This window comes from Acipenser ruthenus, chromosome 6, assembly GCF_902713425.1.
Source record: "Acipenser ruthenus chromosome 6, fAciRut3.2 maternal haplotype, whole genome shotgun sequence".
Classification (NCBI taxonomy): Eukaryota; Metazoa; Chordata; class Actinopteri; order Acipenseriformes; family Acipenseridae; genus Acipenser; species Acipenser ruthenus.
In genome coordinates, this window is record NC_081194.1 from 45,296,236 (window position 1) to 45,313,549 (window position 17,314).

Below are 17,314 nucleotides of genomic sequence, written 5' to 3' on the forward strand. Positions count from 1 at the left end.
ATTTAAAAGGCAAAATCATTCTACAATTTAAACTAACCTTACCGTTGGAATTAAACGGCATTTTTACTGCAGCAGTTCTGAATAACTATATTGCAAACCTTTGGCTTCCAAAGATCCCAATTACTGAGGAAATATTCTAATTAAGGGGGAGGGGTCAGAGAGAAGGGGTGGAACTGGTGTGTGACGAAAAACAGCACTGCGCCCCCGGGGATGATCTGAGGGAGTGTTTTAGTATTGAGCTACATCTCTCAGATGTGAACTGATTTAACAAGACATCACGACTATTTATTCTTTGTTTGGAAAATTGGTAGTATTTCTAGTGCCATTTCTACTTAAAATTGGACGCGTTGTATATTTATTCAGTTAATTATTAATGAATTAACGCTGGCTTCGTATTATATCTGTTCGCTGTATTTTCCTGCGTAGCTACACCTACAGTCGTTTATGGTTTCGATTGTGAATGCTTACGAGAAAGCCTTCTGTTATTGTTGTTCTCTTACTTTCTGATCCGTGATGATAAATATTACATTACGGGCTGGAGGGCTGACTCTTTTTCTGTTCTTGCTGGGTAGTGATTTTGTTTTGGGCTGGTTGAACAACATTAAATCCAGCACACAACAAAGCGAACGGTCTATAACCTCCAGTTCAGATCAGAGTTGCTTCTGTCACGTAAGTATATTTATGCCATTTCCTTTTAAACACGTTTGATATGTATTTATTAACACGTTATTGTAATTCAGCATTAAACTCTTCCAGTAGTTGTTACAATGTATCTGTCAACTGAGCATTCAACTCTTCTAGTAATTTCCTCTGTCACATTATTGTGACGTCATGCAACTACACCTACTTAAAGCGACAGTTTTTTTTGTTGTTAAAATTCATTATTTAGATGTTCCATTGGATACACAAGTATGCAAAGCTTTTTCAGGCTTTACAATTCATTGTGGAGCAGTGAGCTGTACTACATATATTTGGCATACAAATTGAATACAAGTACAAATTGAACAGTGGACAAGTTAAAACAAATAGGCTAAATGTCTTAAGCATAAAATAAGACAGGCACATGTAAGTATTTTACATACTATGTACAGGTTGTAGAATGAAGTGACACAAATTGAAACTGAGTAAGAGTAGTAAGTGCATGAAACAGTTCTAGAAACCAAATCATTATATTAAATTTGATTGGGCTTGCCAGGGACAGCATATACACAGTATTCAATGATCATGTATAATATTAAGTTAAATGAAATTGTTTGTTATTTATAGCCCATTACCATTATTAGGGTATATTTTTCATTAGAGCTGACTGAAGAATACATGATTTTGTGAGTTGTCTGCAATATAATAATAATAATAATAATAATAATAAAGGCATATTGTCCATCAATTAATACGCTAATTCTATCCGAAGATACATAAACTCAGTTGTGCAGATCAGCCTTTAGCAGAACAATTCAGAGACATCTTTCAATTAACCTTAAGCTTGAGGGATGCACTGAAGGAAATATATGTATGCCATTAATGAAGCAAATTTGGAACACTGGTTTGGTTTTATTTTAACACATCATATACATAATCAAACATATGTTAATCTAAGCCTGTGGATTATCCACTTTCTTAAAATCTAGTTGCATTAAAAAAAAAAAGAAAAAAGGGATTTGGGTGTAATTTGTTTCTTATGTCATTGAACATTAAACCTTGCTGATCTGAAACGTGTGCAGGATAACTATAGCATCTCTGTAGTTGTATAGCTGTACAACACATCCAGATGAAAACAGATGTGCCTTGAATCTGATTTTCTCCTGCTGCATTTTAGGATAATTTTGACAAACTGGTTCTACTACAAATTGTTAACCTACACATTAATGTAGCCAGAGATTATGAGGGCACTCCTAGGTGTGTACACTGTGTTTCTGTTATTCGGTGGAGATGCAGAGATTGTGTTTACTTCAGGATTTAAATGAATTAAGTTAAGGTGTGTTCCATGTTACTAGGGTAATTCCAACAACAGAAAAAGGCGAGTTTGAAAGATCAAGGATCATACTGGGTGGTTTTGAATTATGTTTAAAACAACTCTCTATTTACGTTTTTTTTTAATTGAATTGAATTGTAGTAAATCATGCTTAAATGTGTTTGTTTTAGATGTATTTTGTTGACATTTCTAACCAGGGCTTTGGGTTGTCATGCCTCCCCAGTAAATTACTTTCTTGTAATGTTAGGTAGGCTAATTAATTTAGATTGTGATTGCGACTACTTTATATATTTGGAATATACGAGTGTCCTAAGATATTTATTTTCAATTAATCCCAGTGGTAGGTGCTTTGCAGGTGCTCTCTAAAGTTGGTTATGTTTCGTCCTTCCTACATTATTCAGGTTTCGTTTCGTTGTTTTTTGTTTTTTTTTTGAAGACTTCACTATATTGTTGCACTATTGCATCGAATACAAAACAGACACTATTTTGACTTCTGTTTTGTTTTTCAACTTCAACTCCGTTCAAACGGAAAGTTTGGTTTCTAGTCGACCGCCTTCTAACTTTAGGCCGCGTGGTTTACTCTGATTGGTTCCCTCGGGACCTGTATACTGTCGTCTCTGGTACTTGTAGTCCCGGTCTGTACGATTGTCAGATTCTTTAGCGGAAAAAAACTACACGCTTCAGAAAGGAGGCTCTGACCCATTGTGCTTCAAGAAATAATTTGTTTGTGGGCGGGGTTTGTTGAAAAAAAAGTGGGCTGGAGTTGCTGCAGCAGCATGGGAGCTAATTGACTGGTTGACTGTCACCGCGAATCTCAAGTATCTGTGGCAGCCAGATAGCAAGGTGTGTGCTCGTTTGTATACACAACTGGTATATACGTTTAGAAACTAACACCGGGAACATAAAGGTGTCCAGTCTTCTAGAAACAGCAGAGTTTACAGCATGAGCGGACATGGCTATGTTGTTCTAGGAGTGGTGACATCTCTATTTTCACTCATGCTTTCCTGGGATACCAGTACAGAGGTCAGTGTTGATATAACCCACGAATGTGTAATTTTTAAAAAATATATTACGTATTGAGATGCAAGTATGTAGGCTGGTAACGCGGTATTTTGTTGCAGTCATACAGTGTAGCAAAAGGAAGCTCGCGTTTTCAAACTTAGGATTGTGTTGGTACAGTACATATTTGTGTGCTGAAGATAAAGAGGATAAATAGTTCTTTTTTCTAATTACGGTGTCATTGACAGCATTTAAAGGGTATGGAATTGACTTGCTTTCAAGCTGTGTTTTTAATATTAGGTTAAAATAAAAATTAAAAGTTACTGTTATAAGCGGGACTTATAACACTTTAATGTAAGCTAATTTCTTTTTTTTTTTGTCATTTTAAAATGTAAAATCATGTAAAATTCATTCCTACGTTAAAGTAGTATTCATGTTTCTGAACAAATGTCCTGTTACATGAGCAACCATTCACACATTACTGTCTGTATAGTTAAAGCAAGCTGTCTTATTCTTTAACAGCTGGTGCAAAAAAAAAAAAAAAAAATGAACCAAAAATATCCCTCCGCTGTATTTTTAAAACATGTAATCATTAAAGGACAATAACTGTATTATCTGCAACCTACCAAATTGATTAGTTCATACTTTAAATTATTAATGTGCGAGACAAAGCTCCACATTCAATTACGACTGAATCCAAGGTCCTACAGCAGCTATTTTTTCCTTGTCTACTAGAAAGTACTTAATATGTTTACCTGTAACTGTGCTTTGGCATATATCACTATTGTATTGGGAAAGGTGTTTAATGTGTGTGGCCTGTTGTGGTCTGTCTCGTTATATTTTTGTTGTTTTACTGCAATCCTTTTCAATTCCACACTAAAATGCAATCCCCGTTGATCGGTGTCTATTTACTGATGTTCATAGTTACTCCTTCTGTGCGCTCCACCGACCAGAAAATTGATTTATTATTGTTATTATTATTATTATTGACAATCATGCAGTTTTACTTTATTGAAATATGAATGTACTCATCACCCACATTGAAACTATGTCACTCTGTGAGCCTAAAAATAATTCGCCTACTAGGAATGGTTGAAATATAATCATGTGAGAAGAAAAACAGAAATTTAAAAAGGATTGCATTTTTCCATATGGTATTTTTTTTATTATACTGATATCATTTTGCTAGCAAGAAGACCTTCTTGGAATTTTCATGAAGGGCTTTAAATATGTACTATAATATGTAAAAAATAAAACTATATTACTTGGGCCATCACATTTTTAGATATTGACTGTATGGTGCTTTAATGAAGAGCAGTAATAGCAGAGTTAAACCACAGTTATTAAACCATGTACACACAATACAAGTAATAACTACCCCACACTTGCAAATCATATGCATACAGTACGTCATGTTGTTGTGTATCTTATACTAATTGTATTGTTCTCAGAATCAAACAGCTGCTGTTTTTATGGGTAGTGTTTGACTGTTTCAGCAGTTTAAAATGCAAAGCAAGTTTGAATTAATCTATGCGTAATCGATGCCCTGCATTTTTTAAAGAATGTAACGTTTATGTACTTTCTGACATCACTGTAGTTGCTGTATACATGTAAAATAAATGAGTTTTTTTTTTTTTGTAGTCAAGAACTGGTCAATTATCAATTACATTTTTTGTACATTTTTCTGAAATTGGAAAAAATGAAAATATGGTAAGGTTTTTTCATTTTTTCAGTGTTTTTTCATTTACAATTTGAAAATTAAACAATTGAAATTTTGGTGAAAACCAGACAGTTTTTCCAATTTCAGGAAACGTTCTAAAAATTGAATTGATAAGCGTTAGATGGACCGAAGAACCATGATGATGTTTCCTGTGACAGAAGTAAAATTATTCTGAGGTTCATGTAGGTAGGATGTTTTTACAGGAACTTGCGCAAACAAAAATGACATTGTACTAACAATTATTCTTCAATCAAGTTCTTTTTTTATCTTGTTTTTTGCAGGCACTTCTTGTATTAATTAAATGTTTGTGCAATACTTGATGTTTTTGTTCACCATACATTTTTTTTCTTTTTTCTTTTACAGAGATGATGTATGTGATTTTTACATTATTCTTTTCAAATAGTCATTAAATTTAAAGCAAACATTTTAAAGTTGTCAGAACTTGTGGTTTATATGGTTGGTTTGCTTTTAATAAGACCTTGTGTTTTATAGTTGACAGGTGTCTTGGATGACTGCTTCTGTGACATAGAGAGTATTGATGTCTTCAACAACTTCAAGATCTATCCCAAAATTCAGAAACTAACAGAAAGAGACTTCTTCAGATACTATAAAGTAAGTTCCATAGCACCTGGATCATAAATACATATATATTGAACCATTCCTGGCACAGTTTTACAAAGCCTATACAAGTTCATGTAATTGTTAATAATTGCCATTAATTCCTTAATAAGCAAATTCGGATCATAGAGTAGCATATTGGTTTGTTTGCCATCAACATGCAAAAATGTATTTCAGTTGAATAAAAAAAAAATATTCATCTATTCTAATCACAAATATTCCATCCTACATCAGGAATCAAGAGACTACAGTAAAAATGTAAACAGGGAGGTATAATCAAATGTATTCTGGATATCAAACCCATCTAAACTACTGTGATCTCCCTGAATTAGTTTCTTTAAATGGAAAACTCCTTTTACTTTAATCCTTAAGGTCTCCACACAGCAGAGACAATGTGATTTTTTTAAATTGGTGACGAGACACTTTCGCAGCGACATAACCATACACACCAGATGCGACACAGAGGTGATGCGACAGGTCTGAAAACTGCCAGATCTATACAACTGTTCAAAATTGCTATTGACAAAACTATGACAAAACTGGTACATATTCGTCAACATGATGCGGAAATTATGAGTGTCTTCTCTGACGGTATTTCAAAATATATGTCAATAAGTCATACACACCAGGCTTATCCAGTTCCTTCAAAATGGACTCCCATATATTATCTTAAATCCGTATCTTTATAATTGCGATGCCCTTTGTCATAAAGCTTTTTTCCTCTGTCATTTTGTATACTGCTTCGCCCTCCTGGACCACGTGCATTGAAGCTGTTCTCTGATTATTATGATTTATTTCTTAGCAGACGCCCTTATCCAGGGCGACTTACAATTGTTACAAGATATCACATTATTTTTACATACAATTACCCATTTATACAGTTGGGTTTTTACTGGAGCAATCTAGGTAAAGTACCTTGCTCAAGGGTACCTCAGCAGTGTCCCCCACCTGGGATTGAACCCGCGACCCTCCGGTCAAGAGTCCAGAGCCCTAACCACTACTCCACACTGCTGCCCGTTTGCTGCCTGATTGCTCAATGCCCTAGTTTACGCGCGCCAAATCGCAAAAAATTTAATTCAATCCTATTTATTCTGCGTCGCTCCAGTGCCGCCCTGGTGCCACTCCTACGTCACCTGTCGTGTCGCCTGTGGTGTGAAAGATACTTAGCAAATGTATTGGTTCTATTCATTTTGACACATCGCTGGTGGGTAGCAGCCTTTACATTTTTTGTGGGAGGACAAAAATTGACGTAGTGCTCTGCTGAAGTTTCAGTTAAGAACCAGGGTTTCTCCTGAACCTCTAATAGGAACATTCATTAACTTCAAATATTGACTAAAAGTAAATTGGACGATCGCCCTTTCTAGATGCTGTAAAGCAGAGAACCAGAATGAAAACCAGCAATGCTAGCAGACCCATCTTTGTAAGATCAAGAAATGGTGAACAGCACAAAGGAAACACACACAGTCTATTCACTACGTTGTCCAAGCGATTAACACAGTTTATTCCCACACATGCTAATTACATCTTCATAGTCAGTAATTGGTATACATGCTTGTTATGATCAAACAAGAACAAACAATTAGTTTATTGGACATCATGGCAAGTGTCACCTGCATAGAAGGCTGTGTTTTATTTTTTATTTTTTGCGTTTTGTGATATATTGGTATTCAAAGCCTATTGTCTATGTAAATAAAAAAATGCCAGAATTAAGTGTCATTAGCTATTGTTTTCAAATGTGGTATTGAATTCTTAGTTCAAATCGGTTCCCAAAATAATGATATATAGATGTCATAAGTAAATAGACTCCATCTTATGTACTAATGTCTCTGTATAATTTCTGTACATGGTTAGGTTACCATATTGTACTCCTTTGCTTTTATTTGGCAGTAAATCAACCAATTTTAATATGGATATCATTTGTATTATACTGTAAATCTAAAACAGAATTATCCTTTACATTCCCGAATGACAAGACTGTACCTATTCTCTCTGCACAGAGGGGGCGTTCATCAATGAATGCAAAATTCATAGTCTTTTCAATTTACTTAATTAATTGTTGTCGCTAGTGTTAGACATTCAGACATTCATATGAAATTTGACAAGTTATTAGTCAACACACAAGAGTAAGACTTGGAAAGTTCTGGTACTAAAGCAGGAGTTGCTGGGCTGGACCTTACTGGGGTTTGTAGTTGGTCAAGGTTAAAGAGCAGGACCAGAGCTACTGTAATCAGACTGACTTCTGATGTAGAGCTGGGGAAAGACTCCAGAATGCTTCCTTGTGAGAAGTGTTACAGCTGCCCTCTAGGGAATGGAAATAGAAAATAGAAAAATACCAACTGTGCCCCCAGCCTTCTATCTGCACTCCTAGGTGTCCTTCACACAGCTATCAGTCTGACAGCTGACCTATATTAAAAATACTCCAGGTGCCTTGCGAGATTAGCAGCCTGGCTTTAAAACACATGTAACCATGAAACTTCAAAAAAGATAAGGTAATGAGACTAGTACACTTCTTTCCATAAAAATGAGACTGGCCATTAAATGCAACATTTTAGGTTGATGCCATTTTTGATTTGTGGATTTTAGCTTATTTATATATAGCTCTGAAAGTAAAACCCATGGGAGTATATTTTAATATTGTGAATTGCAGCAGATCTACACAGCAACACTCTAATAAATATGCTGTCTTTTTGTTTTTCTGCAGGTAAATTTAAGGAGACCATGTCCCTTCTGGCCAGATGATGGGCATTGCTCCATCAAGAACTGTCAGGTGGAACCTTGCCCAGAGGTATGGATGTTGCTTTGTACTGTAGCTATCCGTGAGACCAGGAATTTTCCAGATACTGCAGTCTGATGTCCAGATCAAAGACAATCATGAATGTTTCTGCTGAATACAAAAATATATAATTTTGGTCTACAAATGAACCATCAAAAATCAAGTATAAATTGACATTCTGCTGTACCCACCTATGTTGGACAAATGCTGAGTTGTCATTTGAGCATGCTTTTATTGGCATGGTCTTGGACTAGTTATTCTTTGAATTTAAAGTCCTTTCCCATGCATATCTGTGCATTGTAAGCAATCATGTGTCCTGAAATTGCTTTTACCACGAGAGCCACCATCCCTGGCACAATTCCTCAATACACTCGTAGACAAATAAGTAGGCATTCCGCTGGATGTCTTTGGGAACAATGCAGAATCTATTGCTTGCTGAGTTGCCACTGTAATTCCCTAAACACTCTGGTGTGTTCCAGGGCATGAAGTTAAGGTCATGAAGGGCAAGGCAATGTTGCCTTCGTTGGGCGTGAAGATTCAGGGGCACCAAGGCAGTTCTAGGGGGCAAAAAGGCAAAACATAAATTCAACCCAAGGGCACCAAGGCTATTTCATACTCATTCATAAAACAACAAAAAAGAAATCGAGAGCCTATTATGTTGATGAAATTGTAATTCATACAAACACAAATCAATGTTTTCTGAGTGATTCACACACTAATTGTTACAAAAATAAAATATAGGTCACTTTTACATTGTAAAAATCAAATGGTATGAAAAATAAAAAAAAAATCAATTTAAAAAGATATACTTTCATAATGAAAAAATACAAAGGGTAATTTGGCAAAAAATAAATATTCAGGGTATTATTTACTAAACCACACACCATTGACTAATACATAGATTAGACTAGAGGCTTAGATACAGCCTTAGTGATACAATAGCACAAATAAGCGATGTCAGTGAAGGGAAAGTTAAAGATAGATGAATGTCTCGAGTTTAATAACAATAGTGGTCAAATGAGTTGTTAGGTCTGCAGTGTCTGCACAACTGTAGTTTGCTAACCGCTGTTACAAACCTGTACAAACAACGTGGCTTTGAAAAAAAAATCTAAACAGAAACTTTGTCAGGCAGTGGAGTGTGCTCTGCATCACTATAATGAACAGCTGGATGTACTTACTGTTAGAGGTTTACATTTGAGAGGCTTTGTATAATTTCACAGTTCTTAATGTACAGTTGCAAAGGAGTTACAGTTTTCTTATGGTGCTGGACACTCGATTCAGAAAAAGAAACAGTATGCTGTTTAAGCATACTACACATTCTAACCCCTTTCGTGAAAGCATATGTTTTACTAGTTAAAAAGCAGAACTACGTAAGGTAATGAGAATGCATTATACAAAAACAAATGAAATTATGTTATTCTGTTATCTCTACTCGTTTCATAATGCAGGGAGCTGCTACTTGAACCATGTCATAGCTACGTGCTCAGTTTGTTTTTTTTTGGTTCAAGAATTTGAGCAAATCTAATAATTAAATACCTGTTGTGTGTTGATTTTTAGCGTTGGTGTTTTGGGGGGAATAACACCAAATTATAAAACTTTAATGGTCATTGAAATGTCTCTATAAATTAACAATTTATATACACTGAAGACTTGAAAGGAGTTAGAATGTGCACCGTTGCATTTTAAAGTATTACAATTTTAAGCTAAATTTTAAGTCTAATGTTGTCCTTTCTGCAGTACTGTACTTGACAACTGTAAGTTCACATTATTATTATTATTATTATTATTATTATTATTATTATTATTATTATTATTATTATTATTATTGTTGACGGGATGAATTTTTGTGCACCCATTGCTTATGTGAACATTAGGTAAATCCTAGAACACTTCACTGCCGATTTAGACAGCTCTTCTTCCTTCTTTCTTTTTAAACGTTTTCGAGCTGGCACGGGGCTCACAAACGGAAAAATCACACAGTTGCACTGCAGTGAACACGTGTGATTGAAAATATCTGAAAGCGCGGTCATATTGAGCTCAGTCTAACATAACAGCGCCCCTCCCTATGTTGTTTGCCCATCATTAAGTAAGCAAAAAGGCACGACAGGGTGTGGGATATACTCTGATGTCCGCACGCCCAAGGTGAAGCCGAGTGGCTTTAACCGCCCAGGGCGTGTGGATATTAGAGTATATCCCACACCCTGAAGTGCTTTATTGCGCTTATAAAATGGGTCAACTAAGTAAATAATAAAATAAAAAAAATGTAAAAACATGTTTTAATTAACAAAAAAGTAGTTTGTATTAACTGTCCTTCCGCCTCTGACCTAAAAAATAGTCCCTTAACCCTTGGGTCCAGCCCCGCCCCACCCCACCCCTTGTTCGCTATATTTTTTACATACCTCGTAATAGTAGTACATACCGATAAATTATCTCCTGATCACTCGTTTTATCCCCAAACTCCTCAATAATGCGATCCAAGTCGTTATTTTATTACTGTAACATCTAAAAAAAGCTCTGCAAATGTCTGTGATGTTCTGTGAGCGCTGGATGCGGAAGCAGCTATCTTGTTTGTTTATGTCCGTGTTATCTATGTGGTGTCGGGTCTATCAGTATTCACGAGATACGCCCCCTTTTTTTTTCGGCTTCTCTCGGCTCCTATCAGTCTCACTCAGCCATTGAATGGTTTTCTTGGCTTTTTCCGGAGAAAAAACGACTAGACCTGTTTTTTGCGTATTTTTGATGATGTCGGACCATTGAACCGGGAAGGGAAAATTACGATGTTGGACCAGGTCCGACATAGGACCGCAAGGGGTTAAAACTTAAGAAAATAAATAAAACCAAAAATACTTATTATTATTATTATTATTATTATTATTATTATTATTATTATTATTATTATTATTATTATTATTATTATTTAATAAACATTGAACTGATTAAAAACAAGTGTCAGTGTCAGGTGACAGTGTTGGGGAAGGTTATTATTATTTTTTTTTAATCGTCCTTTGTGATCCGGGAGTAGTGACAGGAGGTATCCATGTAAGATGTGCGGTACCGTTTCACAGTGGCAACAAAGATGTTGTTTGCATTTTGAAATACTCGGACAGTGGCACAAAAAGGACACGCGATGCCCAGGCAGTGGACTTCTGTGTGTTCTTTTTTTTATCCTTTTCTTTTTCTATGTCCAGAAGCTGTGCTTCGGTAAGTTCGATGCCTAGCAGTCTTACTTTTTTTCACCACTTGAATAAGTGTTGGTGTCTGATTCAGACTCATCCAAAATCTCATCTAGAGTTTGGATTCCCGAAAGATCAAAATTGATATACCTCGTCCGTCATCTGTACTGAGAATTTAAATATGGCTATGTTTTTTTTTTTTTTTAATTATATATTAAATGTGGTTAGTCATGTTTATTAATGTAAATTTAAATATAGCTACTGTTTTTTCAAAATTCTAGTGGCGTATGGATATCTGCAAGTGATTCCCCCCTTTTTGAAAAAGTTTAATCCATGGGAATATGCTGTAATATTCACACCCCAAGTGACCTGTTTTGACCAATCAGGATAGAGGATTTAAAAGACCCATTTTATAACCAATGGTACAGTACGTCTTTCTCGTGGCATAGTGCTGGGAGGTACACAGTAAAGAATGGCAACAATAATACATTATAATGACTAATTTTTGAGCAGGATGAGATTAGACAGAATTAAATTGAATTGTGACAGAACGGGCCAGCTGACACTGAGCTAGGTTGTGAATGGGTTGTAGATCAGATGTGCTGGTGCTGAGGGACACCGGCGGCAATGACAGAATGGCTTACAGGCAGCTTTTGCCGTAAGTCTTTTTTTAAATTTGGGAGGCATTGCGGCAAGCAGCTTGGGCACTGCGGCAATTGCCACCAGTGCCGTCGCTTATTTCGCGGACTGGTGTTCCCAATAAAATGGCCTGGAGCAATATTTATTTGTGTCTTGCTTGCTTTCAAGCCTTTTCAATTATTTAAATATGCTTTTAACATACAATACAGCATAGGTATTGATTCCAGATACCAGTCAGTGAAGTCCTTTTGACTTTTTGAGATGCATTTAGACTGGGGGGGGGGAAGAAATGCATAAGACACTTAGGTTTCTAAACAAACACAATACTTAACTGTAACTCCAGACTAAATCTTTTTCAATGGGGTACGGTTTTAGTATGCTCAACCTGTACTTCAGAAAAGCAGTTTGTGTTTTGTATCTAAGTGGTGTATGTTTGGACCCTGCTTAACCCAAGCCGTAGATCACGGCAGATTTAAAGTGTTTTGTGTTGCCTGTTGCTAGCCGTATAACCTGATTTACTTTGGAAAGAAGCTATTGGAGGTTCCGCTTTGCTGCACACTGAGAGGACATTAGAAGCTAATCTGAGAATTTAAAGCTTTTTAAAGGGTATCAAGAGTGGAGCAGTGCTTCTCAGATGCATTTAAAGTGAATACTGCTACAGTTACTTTTTTAAATAAACCGTTACATACCAATTGGGAATTAAACAGTACTTCATATTTACATCATGTACTCCTCCTGTAAAACTTAAGGGAGGTAGAACAAAAACTAAGCCACTCAAGGAAGATGACAGTCATATTATTTATATATATAATATCATTTGTGAGGGGTTGGTCGCACACGGAGGACACAGACAACAAAGAAGGTATTCTTTAATAGCGGCTCTGCCGCAACAAAGTCTCAAAACAAACAAACAAAGAATGAACTGGAAGCAGGTCTCTTTACAAAAGGTAAAAAAAAAAAAAAACACAAACAGATCATAGCTGCCTAGCAGCAATGTCCACAGGTTCCTGGTCTTTCACCGTACTTCCTGTGCTTCTCTTACAATGGGATACTTTCAGGTTTGTATTGCGTTTCATCACTCCGTTCAGACGGTCCAAGCGGTCTCTCGAACACAGAAAAATAAACCTTTGATAAAGGATCTCTATGAGGAGTCAATTGTGGCCCAGATAGACCACTGGTGCTGGCCAAATGAAGCAATTACTAATTAATGAGCCACTCGGGAGCCCCTTAGCATATTTTTAAAGAGGAAGCGATGATCTATTCAGATTTACCAAGCTATTTAGTAAGTATAGGGTCTGAATGAAACCCATGGTCTTGCTGTAAATCATTTGTTGTTGTTATAATTTGTGCCGTATCAATAGGATATTTTGGGTTCTTTTTTATTTGTTTGGATTTAGGTAGATATATGATGCAATACATGCTATTAAATACTGTAATACAGTATCTGTACTTGGCAGAATGTTAATTTATACTTTATCTTGATGGTTTATTGTAGACCAAAATTATAATTGTTTTATTCAGCAGAGACACACATGATCATCTTTGATCTGGACATAAAAGCTGGGACATGATTTGAATGCTTTTTAGAGTAATGTATTTGTTTGAAGCCAACTTGGGTTATTCATTAAACATCATTATAAACCTTTTAATTGGGCAACAGACAGGGAGAGGCTATTTTACATAACATAGCTTCCAATGTATTCTTAGTTTCTGATTGAATGTGGCAAGTGTGGAGATCTCCAAGATAATGAACTAGCTGGGTATCAATCATGTACCCGCCTTATTAGGCTATCAGCAAGTCAGAAAGACGTGTTGGAAGCCCCATAGGTCCTTATTAGAAGATTATGCCAATAAGTTTAAGAAAATGAAAAAAAGATCTATTTGTAATATTAATTCAATTTTGTATTGTTTACCTGGATAACTCCTCACGAAGTGCCAACACCTGACAACCTGACAACAGGTTTAATGATATTTCAATGAAGAACCCCAGTCTGCTAAAACAAATACATTACTCTGAAAGGTGAGTGATTTTGTACAGTATTTGTACCACTCCTCAAAAATAAACAGTGGAAACTAAGAACTTTAACTCCTTCACTAGGAGTACACCAGTAATTGAATAAGCAGGTTCATTAAGGTAAAAGTGCCTTATTGACAAACGCACCTGCAGTTCTGCAGACTGATTGTTTGCTACAGAGCGCAACAAATGTGCATGTCTTGAGTACAATTGCTGCAAGCTTTAAAAACGGTAACAATTCTGAAAAACTTTTTTTTAATTTTTTAATTTTGTTTAATTGATAGTTTTCATTTCTTTACTTGGTAACACTTTAAACTAAACACCCGAGTATCTTATGCACTTGCTCTTAATTTCTGAAGTAATTCATTTTGAATTCAGCCCAGTTAATTCATCATGGTTTTAAAAACATTTAGGTGCACCTTTCTCATCCATCCGTTCCTAATGACTTCACTGTTTATTCTTCACTAATTCATACCCTCTTACTCGCCCACCAGGGTGTTGTGATAACTGCTAATTCATGCGTGAATACATGCCTTATACATGTAATTTGTTACAAAGGAACATGGAATGAATATGGGCAATTAAATCCACATGATTTAACGGGGCTGAACTCAAAATGAATTACTTCAGAACTCGGAGGAAGTGCAAGATATTCAGATGTTATTCCTTTGGTATTCGGCTGGAATTTATTATGAATTATTTTGTTTTCAGAGTAAAGTTCCAATGGGGATTAAAGCTGGCAACTACAATAAAGTAAGTGTTATTGATTTACTGTTAAAACATTTGAATCTGAACACAGTAGTAGTAGATGTCTACAGATTAATTAATTTATAATGCTTTCTTACACTGGGCAATTTACAATGCAGAAACAATTGAAAGTACAGGAGTCTCTGGCTAAGAGAACACTCCTCGGGGAGCAAGCGAAGTGTTCTCTTAGTCGGAGTTGTGTGGCGAGTTTGCCTGTGCATATGGAGGAGCGAGACTTTTTGACACTTAAGTTTTTGGGAGACAGAGCTAATAAAAAGAGCCCTATTAAAACCAGCCCTGGTGTCCTACCTTTTCTGCACCGCCGCTGGAAACCCAGCACACTGTCGCTACATTGCTATCAGAAGTGGAGGCAGGCGAGAGTGTAGAAATGCAAAACTAGACTCGCCCAAATTAATGGCATGAGCGAACCAGATTCGCCCAGCATTGATTTTGAAGCGTTGGACAAAACTAGACTTGCCCGGGCTAGCCCCGAAATTCAGTGAAAACTGTTGAAAAAACGAGTTTCGCCCAGTCGTCTTTTTCAAGTTGTGGGCCAATCTAGATTCGCCTTATTGGACGCGGGTGAGTGCCGAAAAAAAGTGGTAACATCGGGATGCACCCAGAAGCCCTTTGCGAAACTAGCTTGGCCCAGGCAAAACTGGGTTTCGCCCTTAACATACATATGTACTCCTTTGTTTTATTGTGTGCTTAATAATGGGTTAGGTGGCTACAGGTCACGCCAGGTGCTAGCTCATAGACAATCTGGGCAGTCCAGTGTCCGTACAAACTAACAGCATCAATTTTATATAGCAAAAATGGTTTCAAATATATTTTTGAGTTTATAGCACCCACATCTAAATCCTGAAGCGGCCAATATACCAGCTCTTTATAACTAAATGTAAAAAAATCCTATCCATATTACACACGCCAGCATATGAGAGATCCAAAAGCAAAGTACATGCTCTAAGATTAATAGTATATGATCTCATATGTGAGGTGATTAAAACTAATTAATAGTATATGCTTCGTGCACCACACGGTTCTTATTGGTTAAAATAAGTTTATAAAGAGAGCTGTTTTTTGATATATAACACCTGTTCTGTCAATTAGTCCGGCCTTGGCCTAAAATATATTTCTTTCTTTTTCAGATAAACTGTAGAGCTTGTTTTTTTAATTTAAAGTGTGCCTTTTCTCAGCAGTCCTTGGCAATTTACAGATAAGAATCCGAGAGGCCCTACTTTCTAACTGAAGCTACTTCTGATAAGAAACATTTCCTAAGTTAATTACATTTAAATCATAGTTTTGCTAAATTTCAAGAGACTGTTTTTACCAGTAACTCTCAGATAAGAAACAGGGGCCCACAAGTAGTTTACAGTAGGTCACTTTTGTTCAGTATTTCTCATAATATGCTCAATGTGAATTTCTGCAATAGCACTTCTGCTGGCCTTAACATTCTTTAAAACACAATACAGAATTATTACAATATTCAATATTATCACAGCTTCACACAGTCAGTTTTTAATCACACTCTCCGAGTATCAGCTTGCTCCCAACACGTGTTCCCAGCAGGAGTGAAAGTCCTGATCAGGCTCTGCTCTCAATGGGTCTGTAAAAGCAATCACAGGCTCCTTTATCCATATCTGCACATCCCAGATGTGGGTGACAGTTTTTAAAAGCCTGATACCTGCAAAAACTTAAACCCTGTTAGCCGGGCTCCCATCTTTGCATTCTCATTTCCATCATCAGTGGGGAACCCACAGAAATTAAGCTGGTTCTATCGAAGGGCCGTACATCCCTGCCGCATACACCTTTCACTCAAAGGTGAGAGCACCTTGTACAAGGCAGGAAAGATTTTTAGGGTCACTTGTGACAATACGAATTAGTGGCATAATGCAAAATTTATTGCTGGTCCTTTTAAATTCGTATTAACAAGAATTGGCTGTCCTCCTGCAAGTACCCTAACTTGTCAGCAGCACCATGATCTATTTTGTATTAATTGTGTCATTATTATTATTATTAGTATTATTAATAATAATAATAATAATAATAATAATAATAATAATAATAATAATTTAAAAAAATGATTTATTTTGTGTTACCATACCGGTAGCCTACAGGCTAAAGTAAAAAAGTGCGCTAGGTGTTCATTTGATTTTACTACTGTACTGTATACTGTATAGGCATACTGTGTTGTTTTTATTCTTGGACCCTAGCATGTATAGACGTTATCCTTCAGGTACCCTCTGCTGCGGCAAACCACAACTCAACTCCCGCTATTTATTTGAACAATGTCTCTTGCAATAGAGATCTCGCTAAGAAGACTCAACAGATACTTAAATTACTGTATTGCGGCTCTTTTCATTAACATGTTTTCTCTTGGTACATACAACAAAATGTATAATGTTAAGTCGCACAACGAAAATGCAAATTGTGGTATGTTTGCGCTGCGACTAGCCCATCTTAGTACACCAAACCCTAAGAGTACAACTATAATAAAAAAAAATAAGCAATACTTGGAGTTACGCAAATATAAAAATAGCTTCTGTCTGTTTTTTTCCACTCTTTCTCTATAAGCTGAATCCAACTCCTGATGTACAGGTGTTTTAGTTTTGTTGCTTCAATTCTGTTTTTTCTTGACGTTCTTTCAGTTATGTAACTG

General features: G+C 36.2%; 1 protein-coding gene across 3 annotated transcripts in view; it reads left to right on the top strand.

Moving 5' to 3' along the window:
* The first annotated feature begins 200 nt into the window (after positions 1–200).
* Positions 201–17,314, top strand: part of LOC117410466 (ERO1-like protein beta) — a 53,325-nt gene continuing 36,211 nt past the window's right edge. For 2 of the 3 annotated variants that reach the window (XM_059025428.1, XM_034921662.2), the window contains exons 1-4: positions 201–669; positions 5,184–5,303; positions 8,011–8,094; positions 14,620–14,661. In XM_059025428.1, coding sequence (XP_058881411.1) covers positions 514–669; positions 5,184–5,303; positions 8,011–8,094; positions 14,620–14,661 — 402 coding nt within the window. In that variant the 5' untranslated portion in view covers positions 201–513. Of the gene's footprint in view, positions 670–2,487; positions 2,996–5,183; positions 5,304–8,010; positions 8,095–14,619; positions 14,662–17,314 lie in introns of those variants that run through there. The other variant, XM_059025429.1, reaches the window with a different exon arrangement.